We start from the raw sequence: 20,398 nt of genomic DNA, 5'->3' as shown, positions 1-20,398 counted from the left end.
CCCTGAGTCCAGCTATTCAATCAGTTCTAAGTACAATTAACTCGGCTATTATCTTGCTCTCATGACTCCATTCAGTCCACAAAAAGAGCTTAAGACAATATCAAATTGCTTAGTAAAAACTAAGTGAATCATATTCATAGCATTCTTCTGATTTGTCAGTCTAGTAACCCTATTTTAAAAGGAAAGGATTTCACAGTGTAAATCCTCACAATGTTTGAATAAAATCAACATGATGAAAACTCATATTCTAGTTTTATGAATGTTATAGTCTTTACCTTTCTTTGTAATAAGTGTGGGGGGGAGAACCTTTATGAAAGGTATTTATTCCATAAGTAACTAACATAGACACATCTGCTCACTAATAAAAACATTTTCCTGAATTGAGACCTACCTGAAATTTCTGCGCAGATGGAAAAGAGAAAGGAAACCCAATAATGTCTAACATTTGTATTGAAGTAAGCTGATTTTCCATAAGATTTTTTTTCATTTTATTTAACTGTTTAAAACGATTATAAATATGAGAGTAAAGCTTACGTAGAAAATTCCTTTGGGAAAAAATTGATTTGTGGAACTTATAATAAGTTGTTCAAGAATTTCTGGGCTTATAAATTAATAAATAAAAATTTAAAAAGAAGGTCAATGTTAGGAACCTAGGAAGACAGATTTAGAGCTGGAAGGGACCTTTCGGTCCAAGTAATCCAACTCCTTCATTTTACAATGAGGGAAATTATGGTCAGAGAGTTAAGTAGATTGCCCGTGGTCACAAAGTTAGTAAAAGTCAGGTGTCAAATTTGAACCCAGACCTTTCTGACTCCAAGTCCAGTACTTTAATCACTATTAAATTAATCAGTAAAAAAAAAAATGCATTTCTTAAACACCTCCTATGTACCAGGCACTGAGAAAAAAAGAAATAATTTCATGTTTCTCTTTCAACATTGCAATGGCACTGATTATTGCTAAAAGTTAGTTCCCTATTTTCTAAAAATACACTACTCTTGGTTTCAGTGAGATTATAGAGGCTTGGTGTTGAAATCAACCCTTTGCTGATATAAATAGGCCATCAAAATGAAAAAAAAAAAGACAGAAACATAGAATTTGGGGGGGGGGTAGGGCACATTTCAGTGAAGTTTCCACTTCCAACCCCAGGAGACACCATTGTGGAAATCCACTTCCTTGTGTATAGATACTTGGAACTGTTATTGGTCTGACCTGTGGGCAACCTGCTACATTCAGTTTCTGTTGGGATGGACATTTTACAATCTGGATATGGCTCCTTCTCTTTACCTACCATCTCAGAACACAGCTTTGAGGCTTGTGGGACATACTATGGCAAGACTGTCAGGAAGCACAAGTCCTTGAACTGCAAGAAGAAATTCTGCATTTTCTATTCATATCATATAGAGGACAGGCTCCACTTCTGCCATCTCTGCCAATGTTTCCAAGCGAGCCACAACTTTTCAGAGGAAGAAGCTAATGAAAAGAAAGTTAAAGCACCTGAGGGACCTTCTGCTTCCAAGACATGTCTTTTTAGATGTGTAATAAGAAAGAATCGGTGTCCTTGGTGTTTGATGAGCATCTAGCTATCATACAAGAAAATAGGGCTTTTAACTCCTTTTTCTCCTTTGGCCCAACTGAGTCTCAGATCTTCCTGGACTAGTCTCATAGCAGCATAGGATCTCCTACTTATCCCAACTGGCTTTCTTCACAAGCACAGCTGAGAGAAATGATTATTTTCCTATTATATTAATAACCAAATTAGGATTGAGGGGTTTTTCCTTTCTATTTCTTCATTTAGGGGACTAGTCCTTACAGGTGAGTCAGTCTCTGAAAGACGGGACTGATGATGAGATAGGCCTAATCCTCTAGGAACTTTCTCTTTAATCTTGGGCTGGACCACACACAACTTCGACAATTTACTTCTGATTAAAGGGTAAACAGAATCTAATCTAGGTAAATTCCAGTCATTGTTCAATGGGACTGGTCTGGATAGAGATGGATTATTTTGTCCAGAGTGCTAGAAGTGGCTGAATCTCATGATCAAGTTATGTTCTCAGCAAGAGGAACTGAAAACTTTTAGCCCACCTCTTCATTAATATGTCCACCCCCTCATTGATTGTTCACCAATCAGGGCTGATCTCTGCCTATCAGAGGAACCTACTTTTCCAAAGGTATTTAAGCATTTGTTAATCTCCATGTTTTTGTCTTTGGTTACTGAGGGAGGGGAGTGACCATCGATTTATTAATAAATTCACTATTAATTGCACAGAAACTGTAGTCTTATTGTTGTTGTTGTTTTGGTTTGGTTTTTGTGGGGCAATGAGGGTTAAGTAACTTGCCCAGGGTTACACAGCTAGTTAAGTGTCAAGTGTCTGATGTTGAATTTGAACTCAGGTCTTCCTGACATCCAGCGCTGGTGCTTTTATCCACTATGGCACCTAGCTGCCCCTGCTTTTCATTAGTCTTACAACCTACCTCCATTCTCTCTGCCCAGGATCAGAAAAATCAACAAGACTAATGGCTACATGCTCAGGATCAAGAAAAATTATATGCACAGAAATTATAGCAAGAGCTCCAAATGAGGATGAAACAAGGTTCATTGTACTCTAAAGACAAATTAGTAATAAAGTGGAGGGCCTTACTTCCTAATCTGGTCAATGTGGAAAGAACTGAAGCACTTAACAGATCAAGAGATTCTGCCTCATAACTTTGTGAATTACAATGTATTCTCAAAAGGGGGTAGGAGCTGATGAAAGAATGACCTGGTTGTACAAGAACCAGAGAGCTCCAAACATTTAGTATCTGACATTGTAGATCAAAATGAGGAGAAAATAGCATCTATTATGGAGGAAAATATCTGAAAAAATCTGTATGGATTCATGCACTGATGATATCTTGTTGGAATATGGCAACATAATCACTCATGTGCAATGTGGGAAAATAAAGTGCTCCATCTGCTAACAGTATTTGATCTAAGCTGCATATGTTTTCAGATCCTGATAGCTGGTACTGACTGGGCTCCTCAACGTCCCATCAGGACACAACTAGACTCAGCCTCCATATCAGTGGGTTGACATGAGGGATTTTCAAGGTACCAGGTCAAGTCCATGGCAGGCAAGGGCACAAAGAATCCCTGGGGGGCTTCCTGGTTGAGTGATCCTAACCTTACATCCCAGTATTTTTCACCTTGGTGCTGGAATCTGATGGGGTTCCTTCAATCAAATGGGATTTTATAAGCCCACACAAATGGGTTCAGTGTCTATTTCTCATGATCAAATGTTAAGAATTTTTGACCAACACGAATATCCCAGCAAAAAAAAAAGAAAGAAAAAGCCAAAGAGTTATTTCATTCCTTTGCTTAAAAAAATATTCATTTACTCTCTTTTAACATCCAAATAAAATTCAAATTTCTTTTGTTGACATTCAAAGCCTTCCATTAATCTTATCCCACCCTACTCTTTCAGTCATCTCATTACTGTTTCCCTCTAGTCAAATTTGATTTTGCTCTGTTCTCCAAAGATGATAAAGTATGATATGAACTTTCCTGCTTGTACACATTGGTTCCTATGCCTGTGAAATCCTTCTTGCCATTTTGACACTGGAATTTCTGTCTATCCTTTAAAACCCAATTCAGGTTGATGTGGGATGGAATTTGGGGTCAAATTGATTGTCCCAAAGAAATTACAAGACTCAGTGATTCAGTTTCCCAAGTTTTATTGCAATACTGTGGGTGACCACAGGGAGAGAACCAGAATATTGGAAAGGTATCTCTCGAATATTAAAAGAAAAGATAGTTATATTTATAGTATAAATTGATTATCAGTCTCATTATAATAATCTCCACCTTGGAGAGGTACAGGGAAGGGCCTGTCCTCATTATAATATTCTCCACCTAGGGGTGTTTCAGGGAAGGGCTTATCCTAATTTGGAGTTCCTGGGGGTCCTAAGCCAACCCCCAGGGTAGGTTCCTTTTTCAGTGGAGGTGTGTTTTGGGGGTTTACAAGTCATAAGGTGAATCTGGGAACAAAGTTGGCCTTTTCTGCACATGCCTCTTTCTGATTCCCATGGCTAGTTTCAAAATATAATCATTTTTCTTTAGAATTTCTATAGCCTTGTCATTTTAGTCTAAGATCATCATGGCCTCTCTCCCTCTGTTCCCATTATGGACACTGATTTCTGTGGGTACAAAAACATACTATAAGTTATCCATTAACTGGGGTCTGACTCCCTTTTAGAGCTAATATCTGAATTAGTGCTTGGGTCTTGGGTTTTTCTATTAACCCTTTTTTGCCTCCTACATCAAGGTCTCACCTCCTTGAAACTTTCAGCAATTTTTCCCCCACTGGTACTGACCACCTTCTTTGAACCTCTCATTGTACTTTGTTTTTCATTCCTCTAATGCATTTATGATATCATATTGTTTTATACACTTATCTGTCTTTGTGTATATTTTCTAGCAATGGAAGCTGTTCGCTTTCTGTTGGGAGCTGCTACAGAGTGTAATTTAAGGACTCCACTATTAAGAAAAGGTTTGCATCTGCTTTCTTTTTTTCCTATTCACTTTTTTTTCTTTTTGGTGAGGCAATTGGGGTTAAGTGACTTGCCCAGGGTCACACAGCTAGTAAGTGTTAAGTGTCTGAGGACAGATTTGAACTCAGGTACTCCTGACTCCAGGGCCGGTTCTCTATCCACTGCGCCACCTAGCTGCCCCAGGAAAGATATTTTCAAGCCATGTTCATATCTTACAAATGCTTCCCAGCATTTCTGAGGTGCAAAACACAGAAGAAGCTGTTGTGAAATGAGTTGTAGTAAAAAAATAAATGGAACATACAGAACTAAATCTTAAATATTATATCCTAACATCCTGTAAAACAGGAAGAGACAACCCAGTCTTGGTTAGCTATCTGTGAAAAATGTACACCTCTTGATCAAATACTTTGAACAAAACTTGAGTTCAAAACTGCACAACTGTTTTTACCTTCATATTTTACCAAAAAAAAAAGAAAGAAAGAAAAAAGAAAGAGAGAGAGAGAGATCATTTTAATATAAAGGGGTCAAATATTGTAGGTCAAAGATAAGTAGGAATATAGGATCATAGATCATTGATCTAGAAATATTGGCCTTCTCAGCCAGTCACAATAGGCAGACAGCAGCCAAGACAAACTTTTTTTTTTTAATTAAAGGGGTTTTAAGAATCCTAGATAGTGGTATCTAAGATCCAAGTTAAAAATTCACAAAATAAGACAATAACTTACCCTTGTATGGTATATCACAATTTACAGAGGGCTTTTACTTTTGTTATCCCATTTTATGTTCATAACATCTCCAATTGAGATAGGTATTAAGGGCAGTGGTGACCCTTTCCACCCTATTCCCGACCTTGGCATCATCACCATTTTACTGGTCATTTCAAAAACTAAACTGAACAAATCAGAGAGCCCAGCAATAGTAAACACTATTTCCAGGAACTAAGTTTTGGAGTCCTGAGTTTGTTGAGTTAATGAGCTTTGGAGTTTGGTACGATATAACACCTTAAAAAAAATCTATGTACTAGAGAGCAATCTAGCTTTATTTAATTTTGCTGTATTGCTTTTTAATATTTATTATTTTAGTTAATTCCACTTTGATTTGGTTTAAAGTATTTTTTTTTAAAATAAGGAAGAGACCAATTGAGATACCCTAATCTACTTAAACTTCCTTAGCCAGAGAATTTCTAAGAAAGGAATCTGTGAGATAATTTTATCTAGCCTCTTCTTTTCACAGATGAGGACTATGAAGCTAATATTAGTCCCAGTAGCCAGTCTGAGCCAGATTTAGAAACCCAGGTCTCCTAAGATGCTTTCTGACTGCAAAATTTCTTTAGGATTTATTTTGCCATTCATTTGGTTTCATTTTGATTATACCACTACATAAGAAAACATATGGTCCTTAATATGAGATAATATTTTCAAATAATGCTTTAAACCTATATAAAATCTTTAAAAATTATAATTTACATAATAGTAAGTACCATAACTTATTATACTATATTATATCATATTCAAGATATATATTAACATAGCATAAAACAATAACTGCATATACAGTATTTATAAGTTGAATGCATAATAATATGTATACATGGACATTCATATGATATGACTGGGAAATATTTATTTTGTCAACTCTTATTTTATGACCTTATGACCTTTCATTAAATATACAGATATCAGATAGGTATTGAAAATATATTTATGTCCAAAAAGATTGATTTAATTACAGACACTTTATATCTAAAGTCTACTGGCTGAAATGAACAATGAAACTTAAAAAAATTCTGAAACCAACCACACAACTAACCATTAGTGAACACAACAGTATTTGACTCAGTTGAATTTTTAAAAATTGCTTCATATCTGTCATATCTCCATAGTAGCAGGTTCATGAATTATAAACAAGTTGCCTGAAGCTTGACTCAACCTCCTCTTTTCATTCTTTCCCAAAGATATTACTCATATTACCCTAAAACTTTCAAGTTTTGAGAAATTTGGATCTTTGAATAGAAGAAAAAGCTTTAGTTTTCTAATATAAATTAATGTTTAACTTAGTTTTTCTAAAAAAGTCATTTTAGCACATTATTCCTGCTTATAAGAGAACTAATTTATATACTAAAAGATAAAAAAGCACTAAGCAAGCAAGAGAAGACTTATTAGACCCTCTTAAAATAATCAATGCTCTTAGAAAAATCATTTTTTCCTGAAATCTAGCATTATAAATAACATAGATATATCATATGTACAACAGAATACTGTGTAGTTCTGGCAAACTTTGCATAGCTTCACTTGGAAAACAGAGCCAAAAGGCTCTTTCAAGACTTGATATTACTACATGCAGTAAAATACACTGCTCCCTTTGAAACTGATTTGTAAAGTGACCCACAAGCTTGTCCTCTTTCTCTGTTTCTTTGTTAGAATGGGTCTTTTGTGTAAGATGAAGAAAAGAAAAGAAACTTGATTTCCTGTTTCAATTACAGAAGGCCAAAGCAATAACAAGAAGTCTTTTAACTAGTCAGACTATTCTGGAAAGTATATAGATAATTAAGGGAAAGGGTTCATTTTAAAAATAATTAGAAAAAAAGACTCCTAAAATAAGTTCCAAATGGAAGAAGGAAGAGAGGGAGTTAAAAAGAGAGGAGGGAAAGAAAGAAAGGGAGGAAGGAAGGGAGGGAGGGAGGGAGTAAAAGGAAAAAGGGCCTCTAAGATTGTCATTTGGAATAAAAAAACAATTTACACATTCAAATAATTTAACATTGCCTGAAATGGGTCAATTTTGTGAAAATTTGCAATCATTTCTGCCCAATATTCCTAAATTAGATATTTTGAAATTTTTCCTATTTGCCTGGAAAGTATCGTTACTATGAAATGCTATGCTAATAAAATTAGCATTTTAGAATTACTATACTGTCAATAATATTTACTTGTTTATAAAGTAAATTACCATTATGTTTCCTATTTAGACGCCATTTCTTTTAGTTATTTTATTTGTTTATTACTAGAATTTACCGCAGACATTTTCAATAGCAAATATTATAGGATCTTGAAAACATATTTTCTGATCTTTAAATGCACATGCATTGCATAATACATATGTTCACCAAAGATGTATTTTTATTAGTATAAAAGACACCTTTGTTACTGGTTATTAAAATACAATTGCAGAGGCAGCTAGGTGGTGCAGTGGACAGAGCACGGGCCCTGGAGTCAGGAGGACCTGAGTTCAAATCCGGCCTCAGACACTTAACACTTATTAGCTGTGGGACCCTGGGCAAGTCACTTAACCCCAACTGCCTCACCAAAAAACAAAACAAAACAAAATACAATTGTAGACCATGCAACTAGAAAAAGTACCTCCCTAGCTCATGAAAGGTAAACATTTAAATGTCTTACTCCAAAAATAAAACTTAGTTTTCTCATCCCTAGTACAGAATGACAAATAAAAATAAAAGGAAAATAACAACAAATTTAAGCCCTGAAATTTCCAATTGCATAACCAATGTCTTTATATTCTGAACTGTAAATAAGGTCTAATTCTAAAACAAGTGATAATTAATATTGATTTTAATAGAAAATCATGTATTTATTTCAGTTAAAACTCCCAAATGCACAAATAACTGGGAAATTGGAATAATGACTTGCTGCCATTATGATAGGGATGATGTTACTATTACAGTATTTGGAAATGATTCTGAATTTCACTGGCTGTTTAAAATTATTGTCCACCAAATGTGAACATATTATGTGGTGCTAGTCAAAATCATATTAACACTTCCCCCAAAGTAGAAAAGGTGTTTTTTAGTTTAATTTAATTGGATAAGCATGAAAAGACAATGTAATTTTAGAGAGAATTAACTTTGGAAAAAAGCATACACAACATTTTTCTAAAGTTTTCAAAAAACAAAACAAATGTATAAAATTAAACATTACCATTCAGATTTTAACTTATTTCAAAGGGAAAAAAAAGCATATTAAACACCCTGAATGCAGATGAAAAGGATTTTTTTCTATGAGTAGAAGTAATTTAAGGACAATAAAACATCCCCATCAAAATGAAACACATTACTCACTTCTATCATTATAAGAGAACCACTTACCTAAAACTCCCAGTCTGTAGTTGAGGGTTATGACAATGACATTTCCATAGCTTGCTAGAATGCTTCCATCTATCATGTTGCCAGTTCCCTCCATGTAAGACCCACCATGGATATAGACCATGACCGGCTTCTTACTGTTCTGATCATGAATGTCTGGAAAAAAAAAAGATTCAAGCAAGAACAATACAATAAAGCAATATTTTATTTTCAAATTGCATGCTTTAACTTAATATGGAGAAAGGCATTTATTTATAACAATTTAGAGTCGATCTCATCATTGCTTGTGTACTTGTAGTCCTATATGAGACAGTAGAAAGTGATATTAGTCTTATATTCTCTGCCTTTGTTATACAGCCTACATATTGTTATGTACAATTAGAAATTCTATTTCTTTGGGAAAACCAGAGAAATGTCTGGAAAGCGGGGAGAATGTGTATGTGTATATATAGATAATGTGTAAAAAAATAACCTTTTAGGATAAAACATTTTTCTTCATTACTTTCCTAACTCAAATAATATAATTTGGAGATATAAATGAGCTACCACTTATGAACCTATTTATCATTCAATTATTTTTAGAAGTGCTATCTATTGCAAAATTTGAAATTACCTAAATATGGCTATCTCTCTTGTCATAGAATAAAACCAATTGCTTAAAACTTTTAAAATAGAAAATTGCATGATGGCACTCTAAGGATCTCATCACATAATAGATCATGAAAATATAAATCAAACATAGCATCTCAAAGTTTTTAAGTACATAAGAAAAATAATTATCTGATTAAAAGAAGTCTTTTTATTTTCTGAAGATGATAGTTACTCATGTTTAAAATGAATACAAATGGAAAAAACATCCCTCATTCAATGTGCTATGTAAATGTTAAGACTCTGGTGATAATAAAATTCTTGTTCCACATTTACTTTGAACATTCAGTGATGTGCTTTTATACATTGAAGGGGGAGAAAATCAAAGAATATTTTGAAATTATCTCTGATAAATTGAAATCTGAACATTGTCTATAATTTGAGTATGCTTTTCTGAAAAGCTAAAATCATCAGTTTAGCCTAATGAAAATATCTAGCTAGCTGCTAATAGCTATTATAGACTTAATTTTACAGAAAATAAAGAACAAAAAGAGAATTATATCATATGTAATTTTTTACTGATTTCATAGGCTCACTTTATTTAGAGCTGGAAGTAACCCTGGAGATCATCTATTCTGACTCCCTTATTTTAAATAATTAATTTCTTTTGGCCATTCCTCCAATTTGAAATTGCTCTGACCACTGAAAGTACTTTGTAATTCATCGTTTATTAAACTAAAACACTAGAAAGGCTATTCAAGAGAAATAATATGGCATAGTGAAGAGAGGAAGGTCTCAGAGTCAAAAAGAATTGGGTAGAAATTCTTGTCTCTAATGTAGAGTAGATGTGTAACCCTAGAAAAACTAATCTTTCTTCTTTTGTTTTGTTTTTTTGTTTGTTTGTTTTTGTTTTGTTGGTGGGACAATGAGGGTTAAGTGACTTGCCCCAGGTTACACAGCTAGTAAGTGTCAAGTGTCTGAGGCTGAATTTGAACTCAGGTCCTCCTGAATCCAGGTCCACTGCTCTATCCACTGTGCCACCTAGTTGCCCCTAATTAATCTTTTCAATGTCCCCAGACAACTGTTTAACACTAAAAATTACAGAGATATGTTTAATCTTTCAAATGTGTATTATTCTGCTAGTATACATATTTATGTTTGTTTTTAATGGACCTCCTGACTGAGAAAAAACAGGGTTTTTTTTTCACTTTTTGTAAAATGAACATATCCTTCGCTGAGCCTTTATAATGGTAAAACTATGAATTAATTATAACTATATAATTTAAACATTTATCTAATGAAAAGGCAAAGAAGGCACTATACAGAACATGCTTTAAAAAAAAAAGAAAAAACAGATGTGGCCTCTAATATGCTGTTCACAGTAAGGTACAGGAAAGAGTGTGATGTGCACACATTTCAAAAAAACCATTTCCACTACTCTCTTGAACAGAAAATTCAACAAAGCCATGTAAAATCACCCATTGCAAAATATTTATCCTAAGTAACTAAATGAAGACTCATTTCCTTTGCATGATTCTTTTCAACCATTCTCCCATTTGATCTAACTGGCATGACACAGTCCATCCAAATTCCACCTCATTTATTAAAGGGAAAGTGCAAGTAGTGTGCATTGGGTAAAAGAATGGAGATATATGTATATGTATGTAGATATGTAAGATAGCATACACATGCATAACTAAATACATATATATGTGTGTGTGTATATATGTGTGTATATCAGATTAATATCTCTTACCTTTAATGAAAAAATAGAACAAGGTTTGCTTTCACGTGAGGAAGTAATAACCAGATGCCACATCAGTTCAAATAAACCATAGCTTTTGGGCTTTATAGTGTAAATCAGACAACACTTTTTATAGTGGTAATAGCTGCATTTGAGTATTTTGAAAGTAGCACCTTAAAATAAAATAAAAATAATACTGCGAAGAAACAAAACATTGTAAGAAAATTATTAGAATAAGTGGAGAGCCAAAGAACCACCACTAATGGGTAGTAAAATTAGTCTTTTTTTGGACTCACTACCACAAGGGAAATTAAGTGATGTATATATTGTTGATTGCAGACAACTTGTTATAGAACTGTTTTATGCACTGTCAGGGCTATGAACCAAGGCCAGTAGTGAAATAATGTTAAGGAAAGATCAAGTAAAAGAGCAATGGGGGGCAAAATATTTCCTTGCCAGTACTTGATTTATGAAGGAAATCAGCAAGGGCAGCAATTGAATAAAATAGCAACTTGAAGGAGTCCCACCATGCCGGCAGGGGATAATCTTGCATCCCACTTACCAGCTTTAAATTTTCTTCTGACCCTAGAACCAGAGGTTCATCAAAGCCTTCATTCTTTGTGGTAAGTAAAGTGAGATCAAGGTAGTTTATTATTGAGGTAGGAGAAATGTTCTTTTACCAAGCATCTTCTACAAGTAAGGGTTAACCTTATTATGTTTTAAAAACAAAAAATCATTCATCATGCCATGGGGCAGAATACAATGTACTAGTTTGTCTGCTTGGCTTCCACATACCTTCCATCTTTTAAAAAAATGGTTGCATTTCACCTCGGTGTATAGGTCTGTCATACAATTTGGGATCCTTCAAGAAGAAGAATTTACCATAGCAACCAAAACAATTTCAACGAAGAAGTACTTTCAAACTAGCTGTTTTTGTTTAAAGAGAGAGAGGAAGAGAGAAGAGAAAAGAGTATAGCTAGCTTTTTTAACCTCTATACATTCTTAGAAATCCCTATTTTTTCTTAAAAAACTCTGCTAAGGAAAATAGTCCTGAAAGAAAATAACAACATCTCATTAAAACACTTTTGGTTGTACTTCACTGTGAAACCATATCTTTTCATACATACTCCATTTTACAACAAAGCTATTCTGCAAAAAGGAAACATTGATATACCTGAAGAATTTTTAAAGGCTTTTCTATTTAGGAATCCTAAAATCCTATAATTTATAATATGTAGTAAAGAGGAAAGAAGAGGGTCACCCTTTCAAAAATAACGTGTTTGCCCTTACAAAATAACATTTTGCAAGGAAGAAAAGTCCTCATGCATGTCTAAAACTCCATTTTCTCTTCCTGTGTAGGAGTTTAAAAACAAAAAGAAAAAACATTTGTAAATAATAGTGTATTATTTATTTCATACATCTTAGGAACAACCTTGACAAAACTCATAAGAATACTGAAGTCATTCTCTATGTTAACTGGGATTTAAAAAAAAAATGAAAATGGTCTCCATACAAGAAGGATAAAGTAGTACATTAAAATGTACTTTTTTTTTCAAGTAAGGGGGGAAAAAGGATGTTGAAATTAAAAAAAAAATCATAGTCATGCATCAGGGGTGAGCTTTGAAAAAACAAAAAATACCTTCATCTTCACCACGATCATTACTCGTTATATCATCTGCGCTTTTCTTTGTGTTGGCTCCTGGGGTCATAGTGAGGAGGAAAATAAAGGGAAAAAAGAGAATTCAAAAACAAGAGTTTTGCAAAAAATTAAAAGAGAGATACTAGCCAAAAAAAGAAAAAATGTAACACAAAAAGTTGAAATCTGTTACATTTGAATTTCAAAAAAAAGGATGCAAAATGCATACAAACATAAAGATGTCAAGAAGAACAAATTCAAAATGTTATCTTAAAAATATATAGATAATATATCTTGTGAAAATGTAATCTGGGAGTTCAAAAGTGTGATTACTGCAAAAACAAAGTTAATGGGCAATTAAAAAAAGGTAAAACCAAGCTACTTAATATATTAAAATTTTAAATAGTAAGAAATGTACATGATTGATGTATGCAATTTTCTGCCAATTTTCAACTTTTACCATTTGTCAAGTTTTGTAATGTCATTGAATTTACTTTGATTAAAATGTAAGACAAAGGTTAAGTTAAAAAATACATTTCACAAGTAAATATGAAAGCTATGCAAGCAAAGGGGACTTATTGAGATTAAATGAGTTGAACTCTTTTAATAAGACAAACTAAATAAACATATCAATTTTCTGAAAATGTAAAATGTTTAAAATGCTCAAAGTCAGTCATGAAATTGATTCTTTCTATCCTTAATCCTTAGGAAGCATTTAAGCCACATGGCAGGGGAAAAACAAAACCTCAATAATTTTTTGCTTAATAGAAATGCAAAATTTATACATGGGAAAGTTCTGTATCTGAGGAATAATTGTTTACTACCAGAGGAGGTTAAAAAAAAAACTGGTGTGGCAATTAATGAGAAATCATAATAACTTTTACCCACATCTGAGGTGTTTTCTTAATAGACAATATACTCACCTGGATCACACCACATGTTTACATGTTTTCACATTTCTACGTGTGCAAAATCAAATAGAGAATTGAAACAATTATAAAAATAAACCTTAGAAAACATTCATGCTGCTGTTGTATGAAATAGACATATAACAGAGACATTATTTTTTTACTGAAATTATTTGGATAATTGGCTCAACTCTCCATTTGCCTTTGCATTTTAAAATCAGACAATATCTAGAATATACACGTTTTTAGATTAACATGAATGGCTTTTATAATGAACTATAACATTTGAACCAAATCTTTCATTTCCTCTTCCTCTTCTCTTAAATGTTAATACTTTAAAGATAATGAGGAAATTCCATGTACTGTTGTGTAATAAAGTAACTTCTATATTTTAAACTTTCTGAAATTGATCAAAATCCTTAAAGGATAAAGAGATTCTGGGATAAACTCCAGAAGAAAAAAAAGAGAGAGAGAGAAGTTGTTTTCCAGGAAAAGAAACCTCTATGTAATCATTTATCTCTTTCTAAAAATTTTGTTTGTTTCTTTTCATATAGATATGGCCATGGTGATTGTGGAAAAAGTATAATACAGCATCTTTTGTAAAGAAGCTAATTCATGGGCTACAATGTTGTTTACACTTCTGAATATTGATTTCTCTATCAATTTCAAGCCAAAAGTAATTAATAACTATATTACTGCAAGGAGTTTCCTTTTATACATCATCATAGGGAGCTATCCTACTTTTGCTAGGTGGGTACCACTTCTCAAAGTGATATTGTCTCATTTGCAAATTTTTATATACATATCAATGTCTTAAGACAATTGACTTATTTGAAACATTCTGCTAATAAAAGAAATCAAATATGTGTAACTATCAAAAATAATATTTTTTAAAGAAACTCTTAACATCATTTTAAAAATAATTTGCTTTCCCATTAACAACAACAACTAAACTATTGGGGTGGAAGAGAAAACTACCTCTAAAAGTAAAACATGATATGAAATATGGAATGGAATATGTCTCTACAATGAAGCTATTTAAAAACTTGTAGAACTCCTACTTTAACAATCAACCAATCAATCAATCAGTGATTATTAAGTCTCTATTATGTGCCAAGCACCATGCAAGGTGATACAGACTTAAAAATAAAAAATGAAACTCTTTCCTATTTCAATCTAGCTGGCAAAATTGCTCTCCAAATCAATCTAAAGGGTCTCAAATTATCAGATGTATTTTGAGTACACTTCTAGAACTCAACTTTCCAATATACAATGGGGCAACATGTTCCCCCAAATCCCTTACTGAACCTATCCTCTTCCACTTACCTCCTCCTTCTCTTCCTTACCCTCCCCACATCCCCATGTTTCTCTCTCTCTCTCTCCTGTGTCAGGATCATATCTGCTCTCAAGATTAAATTCTAATGGGAGCAGACAACACAAACATCAAAATCAAAAGGTGAAGAGGAAGGGTAAAGCAAAGTTTGGAAAGAGCCAAGTGACACAGAGGGCAGGTTGTTGGCAGGCTAAGGTGAAAAAGTTCACCTGTTAGAGGTCAGAGTTCCAGAGCAAAAATCCAGGTGGTCCTGGTAGGAAGAGAATACTGTAACGATTGGAATGATGCCACCTGCTGGAGACTTACTGTAGAAGAGTGAAGGTCTTTGAGGGCAAGACCAGGAGTCTTTTCTTTGGTGTCAAGAAGTGATGTTGGCTAGTGGGAGGAAGAAGGAAGAGACTGGCACTCTGTCTCGCTCTCTTTCCTTTGGACTCTGGTGGAGAGCGGAGCTAGAAATGTGCTCTCCCTTTAATAGACAGATGAATGTAGGCTTTTCTTCTCTTTACCAAATTCTTATTCTCCTTAATAAATGCTTAAAAGTCTAACTCTTGCTGAAGCTTCTAATTTATTGGCGACCACTCAGAAATTTTAGACAGACTAGCTAGAATTTTAGCCCTTAACAATACCTATGATGAAGAAAACAAAATTTGGAAATGGCTAGAAATTGACATTGAGGACTTGGAGTTGTACTTTAGCACTGGAGAGGAGAGACCTATTTTATTTAGTTTTTACATGGATGATTACTATGCAATCTCTTGATTACTTCAATTGGGGGTAACTACATATAAAAGAATGTTCATCTGCAGGGTATATGGAAACACTAAGAAGTAGTAAGGATTCAATGGTAGAGCAGATGGCAAGGCCCAGAAGTCCTTAGCTTTCTTAAGTAAATAAGACAATGATACTAAGGGACATCAGGGAATAGAAGCAGGGCAGATGGCAAGGTCTGTAGGGTCTCTGAAGGTAGTGTCAGGTGGTAAAACCTACAAGTCCTCTATCTCAACAAAAGGAATGGGATTTTTTATTCCTGTCTCATTCAAATCATGTGAACAATCAAACAACTCATAAAAAGGAAACAGAAGAGGCACAGGCCCTGCCCCAACAAGCCAAGGTAAAAAGGAAGGTAAAAGGGTAGCATGACTACAGTAGTTCTTTCCTTATTTCTGCATCCTTACCCACCAGTTTGGGTTCAGAGATGGCCTGGGGGGGGGTGGTGGTGGTGAGGATGGAAGACAAAAAGCTGGTAGTGGCTTCTTCCTATGTCCCAGCCATCCTTTAGGGGAAACAACATATACAAAAGACTGCATACAACATTTATACAAAGTAAATACAAATTTATTTGTGGGGGTGGGGTTGGGGGTAGGAAGATGAGTAGCTCAGGCAGGGATCAGGAAAGGCCTTATTTCAGAAATGGTAGATACTTGATCTGAGATTTAAAGCTAGTTATTCTAGTGAAGTGAAAAGGAAATTGACTCCAATTATTAGGTAACCTCCAACCAAACTGGTGATAAACCACTCTGAAATTATCTAGACCTTTGGTAGCATAACAGACATGCAGTTAATCATGGGACTTAGACCCCCAAATTATTTCTGACCTAGAAAAATCTCTTCTTTGTAGAGTCCAGGTTATATAAGTTACGTTTTCTGAGTCCATTTTCTAGCCCCCAAAAAAGGGCATATGTTAAAGGAAAAAAAAAAATTCTTCTCTCCAAAGCATGCCTCTTTTTCTAGATACCAATGAAGATTTTTGAGAGCCTAAAGAGCAGCATGTCTGCAATTAAAATGTCTTCTTAGCGGAAGATTCTATTCTCAAGTCACTGAATTTCAAAAGTAGAAGAGATCTTAGCAGTCACTTAAAACAACCCTATCGTTTTCAAATAGACACAAAGCAATAAATTGTCTTGCTGGGATCTGGGAACATAGACTGAAACAGTCATTGTGAGAGAGAGAGCACTACACCTGGAGTCAAGAGTCCTGGGTTTGAATTCCATCACAACTTAATTAGATGTGGATAACCACTTATATCTCAGTTTCCATATCTGTAAATGAGGCACTGCTATTCAATATATTATATCAGTACATATACTAACCAATAATCAATAACACTACATGATACTAAAATGAAATCAGAGTTCTACCAATATGTGCACTGAGGATAGTAAAATACCAGACACCTAGGTATTTCCTCTCCTCTATGTCATGCTCCTGGCAACTTTCTGCATTGTTTTTTGTTTATTGGCTCTGTTTTCTTTTAAGTAAATATCAGGTAACCTAGTTCTTCCAATGTGTCTTCCAAACACAGTTATTTTAAATCAATAACCACATAAGACCACTGTTACAAGAAGAGAAATAGCCTATGGTCCCAAAGATTCTCTCTTGAAATTAACTAAATACGGTTCCTCTCCCTACAAAAACATCAGCCCCTGAGCATTTCCCTTTACCCTGCTTGAAGTCCAACCTCACCTATCAATCAAAAACGTTGCTTTACTTGCCACTCTAAATGAAAGCAGCAACCATATTATTAAAATGTATATGTAGATACATAATGTACACATGACTATGTCTTAATAGCCTCTTAAAGTTGGCAGTCTGGGATTTAAACTGTGCTAATTGTCCTCCTAGTCCCAAAAAATGATTATCCTCTTATTTGATTCTGAAGGGTAAATGCATAACTGAAAACCTACTCTAATTGCAAAACTATTGCTGGGATTTCTATAATTTACTTAATAATCATGGTGTTATCAAGGCATTTTTATGCTCAACAACACTGTCATATATATCAACTTAAGAATCTGCTGTTTCAGGGCAGCTAGGTGGCGCAGTGGATAAAGCACCGGCCCTGGATTCAGGAGTACCTGAGTTCAAATCCAGCTTTAGACACTTAACACTTAACTAGCTGTGTGACCCTAGGCAAGTCACTTAACCCCAATTGCCCTGCAAAAAAAAAAAAAAAAAAAATCTGGTGTTTCCTGTTTCCCCAACATGGTTTGAATTCATTTCCTTCTTATATTTGATGAAATTTCTCCTTTCACAGTCCTCCTTTCCCCCATTTCTGGAAAACTGATCTTCGTGGCATGGAAAAAATTAGAGTTTTCCTCTTTACATATGGAGGACTTTTAGAATTAATCTATTTTTTTTATTGAAATTAAAATAGAAACACCGTCTCAATGATGTGTTCCTTATTTGATGTTCACGTTATTCTATGACCTCTCATAGGTAGCTACTGAGAAGGCTGAGAGGCTCTTTGATCTCAGAAAGAAAAAAAAAATTAATCCTGCCACACTTAAATACAATTAAAAATTTTGATTAGCATTTCAGGTGTTGGAGAGAGCTGAGTCCTATGCAAAACTTAGTATTAAAGAATGTCTCTTATTTTCAAAACCAAAAGATTATTTTTTTGTTTTTTAAATAAAGCATTATTTTGTATTACCTTCCTCACCCCCATCATGACTGTGTTTAAAAATGGTTTTCAATTTGAAGAATTTATATTGACACATGAAATACTTTTTATGGGTACTGAGATAGTAACTGAACAATAAGCATTTCCCATCTTATGATGTTATATCTATATATCTATATATACATTGCCCTTCACAAGAGTTGCTGAAGCTCCAGGGTTAGGCATGTAGCTTACTTATAACCTGGAAGCTTACTAGTGTTTGTTAGATAAAATTTTCTAAGGAGCTCTCCATCAACAGAATGAGATGCCCCATTAAGCAGTAATCTCCCTATCACTGGAGAGATTCAAAAAGAAATTGAACAAGATTTTTTAAGGAGATTCATTCATCATTAGAGAATGGTTAAAATAGGTAACTTCTTATATCCCTTACTACTACAGGAGTCTGTGATTCTGTTTTGGCATCTGTGATTTAGGAAAGATTAAGAGGTCAAAAGAAATGTGATTTAACCAGTGTGGAAACCAGAATAGAACACATCTTCTTGATTTACCAGATGTTTTTGTATGAATAGCTTATGGTAATGAGAATTCCTCCTTTGTTCATCAACTTTCTGATGATACGCCTTTTAAATTTAGGTTGGTTCTCAAAAGACAAGAGATACTATCTATTCTCAGGACTGTGGGCAAACACTATCCCCCACCCCCAATTTGATATAGCCTTTCAGAAATTGTCTTTTGTTGACATTTATTTCAATAACTAAAGATTGTGAATTGATCACTAAAATGTGATCATATTGTGAAAAGACCCCTGGATTTAGAGTGAGAAGTTGTTCTGTTGTTTTTCTTTCTTTTTTTGTCTTTAATTCATGTAATAAAATAGGAATTTCCATAACATGGTATAATTTTTAAAATGATTGCACATGACATGGAAAATCTCAGTTATCTTTCAGTTGTGTCTGACTTTTTGTGACCCCATTTGGGCTTTTCTTGGCAAAGATACTGGAATAGTTTGCCATTTCCTTCTCAAGCTCATTTTATAGATGAGGAAACTGAGGCAAACAGGAGCAAGTGACTTGCCCAGGGTCACATAACTAGTAAGTGTAAGAGGCCAGATGAACTCAAGATGAGTTGCCCTGAATCTAGGACTGACGTTTTGTATACTTTATCATCTAACTGCCCCATCAAAAGTCACAGTCAGAAGACCTGGGTTCAAATTCTGACTATGCCAATCCTGATTCTGTCACTTACTCCCTGTGCCAGTGTGGACAACTCACATAACCTATCCTTACCTGTATTCTTACATGTGAAATGAAGAAATGGTTACATGGTTTATGAGGCTGCTTCTAGTTCTCATCCTACAAGTAAAAATTTAATGTATGAGAAATGGCATAAAAGAAGCTGTTTTTTCCAAAAAAACCCACCAAAATGAATTTAAAAACTGCATTGAAATAAATATTTTCCCTCAACATCGAAAGATTTCAGAAGTTGATGAAATAACCTTTTGAAGCAACAATATATTTACTGCACCATAGTGAAGACCAAGAAGGAATAATGACTCCATAGTTATTCCAATGTCCTCATTTTATAAATGTTAATTGACCTTGTCCTTGGTCAAACAAATAATAAAAGTAACTTGAATTCCAATCCTCTAATTCCAAATCCACTGTTCTTTCCATTATACCACAATGCCTCTGATGTTGCTTATTTCTATCTCAACCAACAGCCATTATTGATATACTTTCTGATCTTTTCTAATTCATCATGACTTTTTCTTCTTCTTCTTTTTTTTTGCAGGGCAATGGGGGTTAAGTGACTTGCCCGGGGTCACACAGCTAGTGTCAAGTGTCTGAAGCCGGATTTGAACTCAGGTAATCCTGAATCCAGGGCCGGTGCTTTATCCACTGCGCCACCTAGCTGCCCCTCATCATGACTTTTTAAAGCACATTTGGACTAATTTTCAAAATCAGGTGACTAGTTGGATTTATCATAATCCAAATGCATAATCTCATTTTCTACTTGGCCTTAATCCAATCATTTCATCCTATTATAAATCTATAAAGTATTTGTTTTGTATTATGCAGGCAGATTTTTCTCTCTTCAATACGAAAGTTCCTCCAGATTTTGACAAATTTGTTCTAAATAAAAGCCATTATCTGAAAAAAGTAATTT

The 20,398-nt window shown here is 34.2% G+C and overlaps 1 protein-coding gene across 1 annotated transcript in view; it reads right to left on the bottom strand.

Moving 5' to 3' along the window:
* NLGN4X (neuroligin 4 X-linked) overlaps positions 1 to 20,398 on the bottom strand; it is a 457,592-nt gene that overhangs the window by 189,651 nt on the left and 247,543 nt on the right. Inside the window, 2 exon segments of the mRNA XM_043995262.1 lie at positions 8,627 to 8,779; positions 12,595 to 12,654. Of these exon segments, the coding sequence (XP_043851197.1) occupies positions 8,627 to 8,779; positions 12,595 to 12,654 (213 nt within the window).

The sequence above is a fragment of the Dromiciops gliroides genome, chromosome 3 (genome assembly GCF_019393635.1).
Source record: "Dromiciops gliroides isolate mDroGli1 chromosome 3, mDroGli1.pri, whole genome shotgun sequence".
Classification (NCBI taxonomy): Eukaryota; Metazoa; Chordata; class Mammalia; order Microbiotheria; family Microbiotheriidae; genus Dromiciops; species Dromiciops gliroides.
Note: the sequence above shows the minus strand (reverse complement) of the source record. Positions and strands in the feature narration are given on the sequence as shown.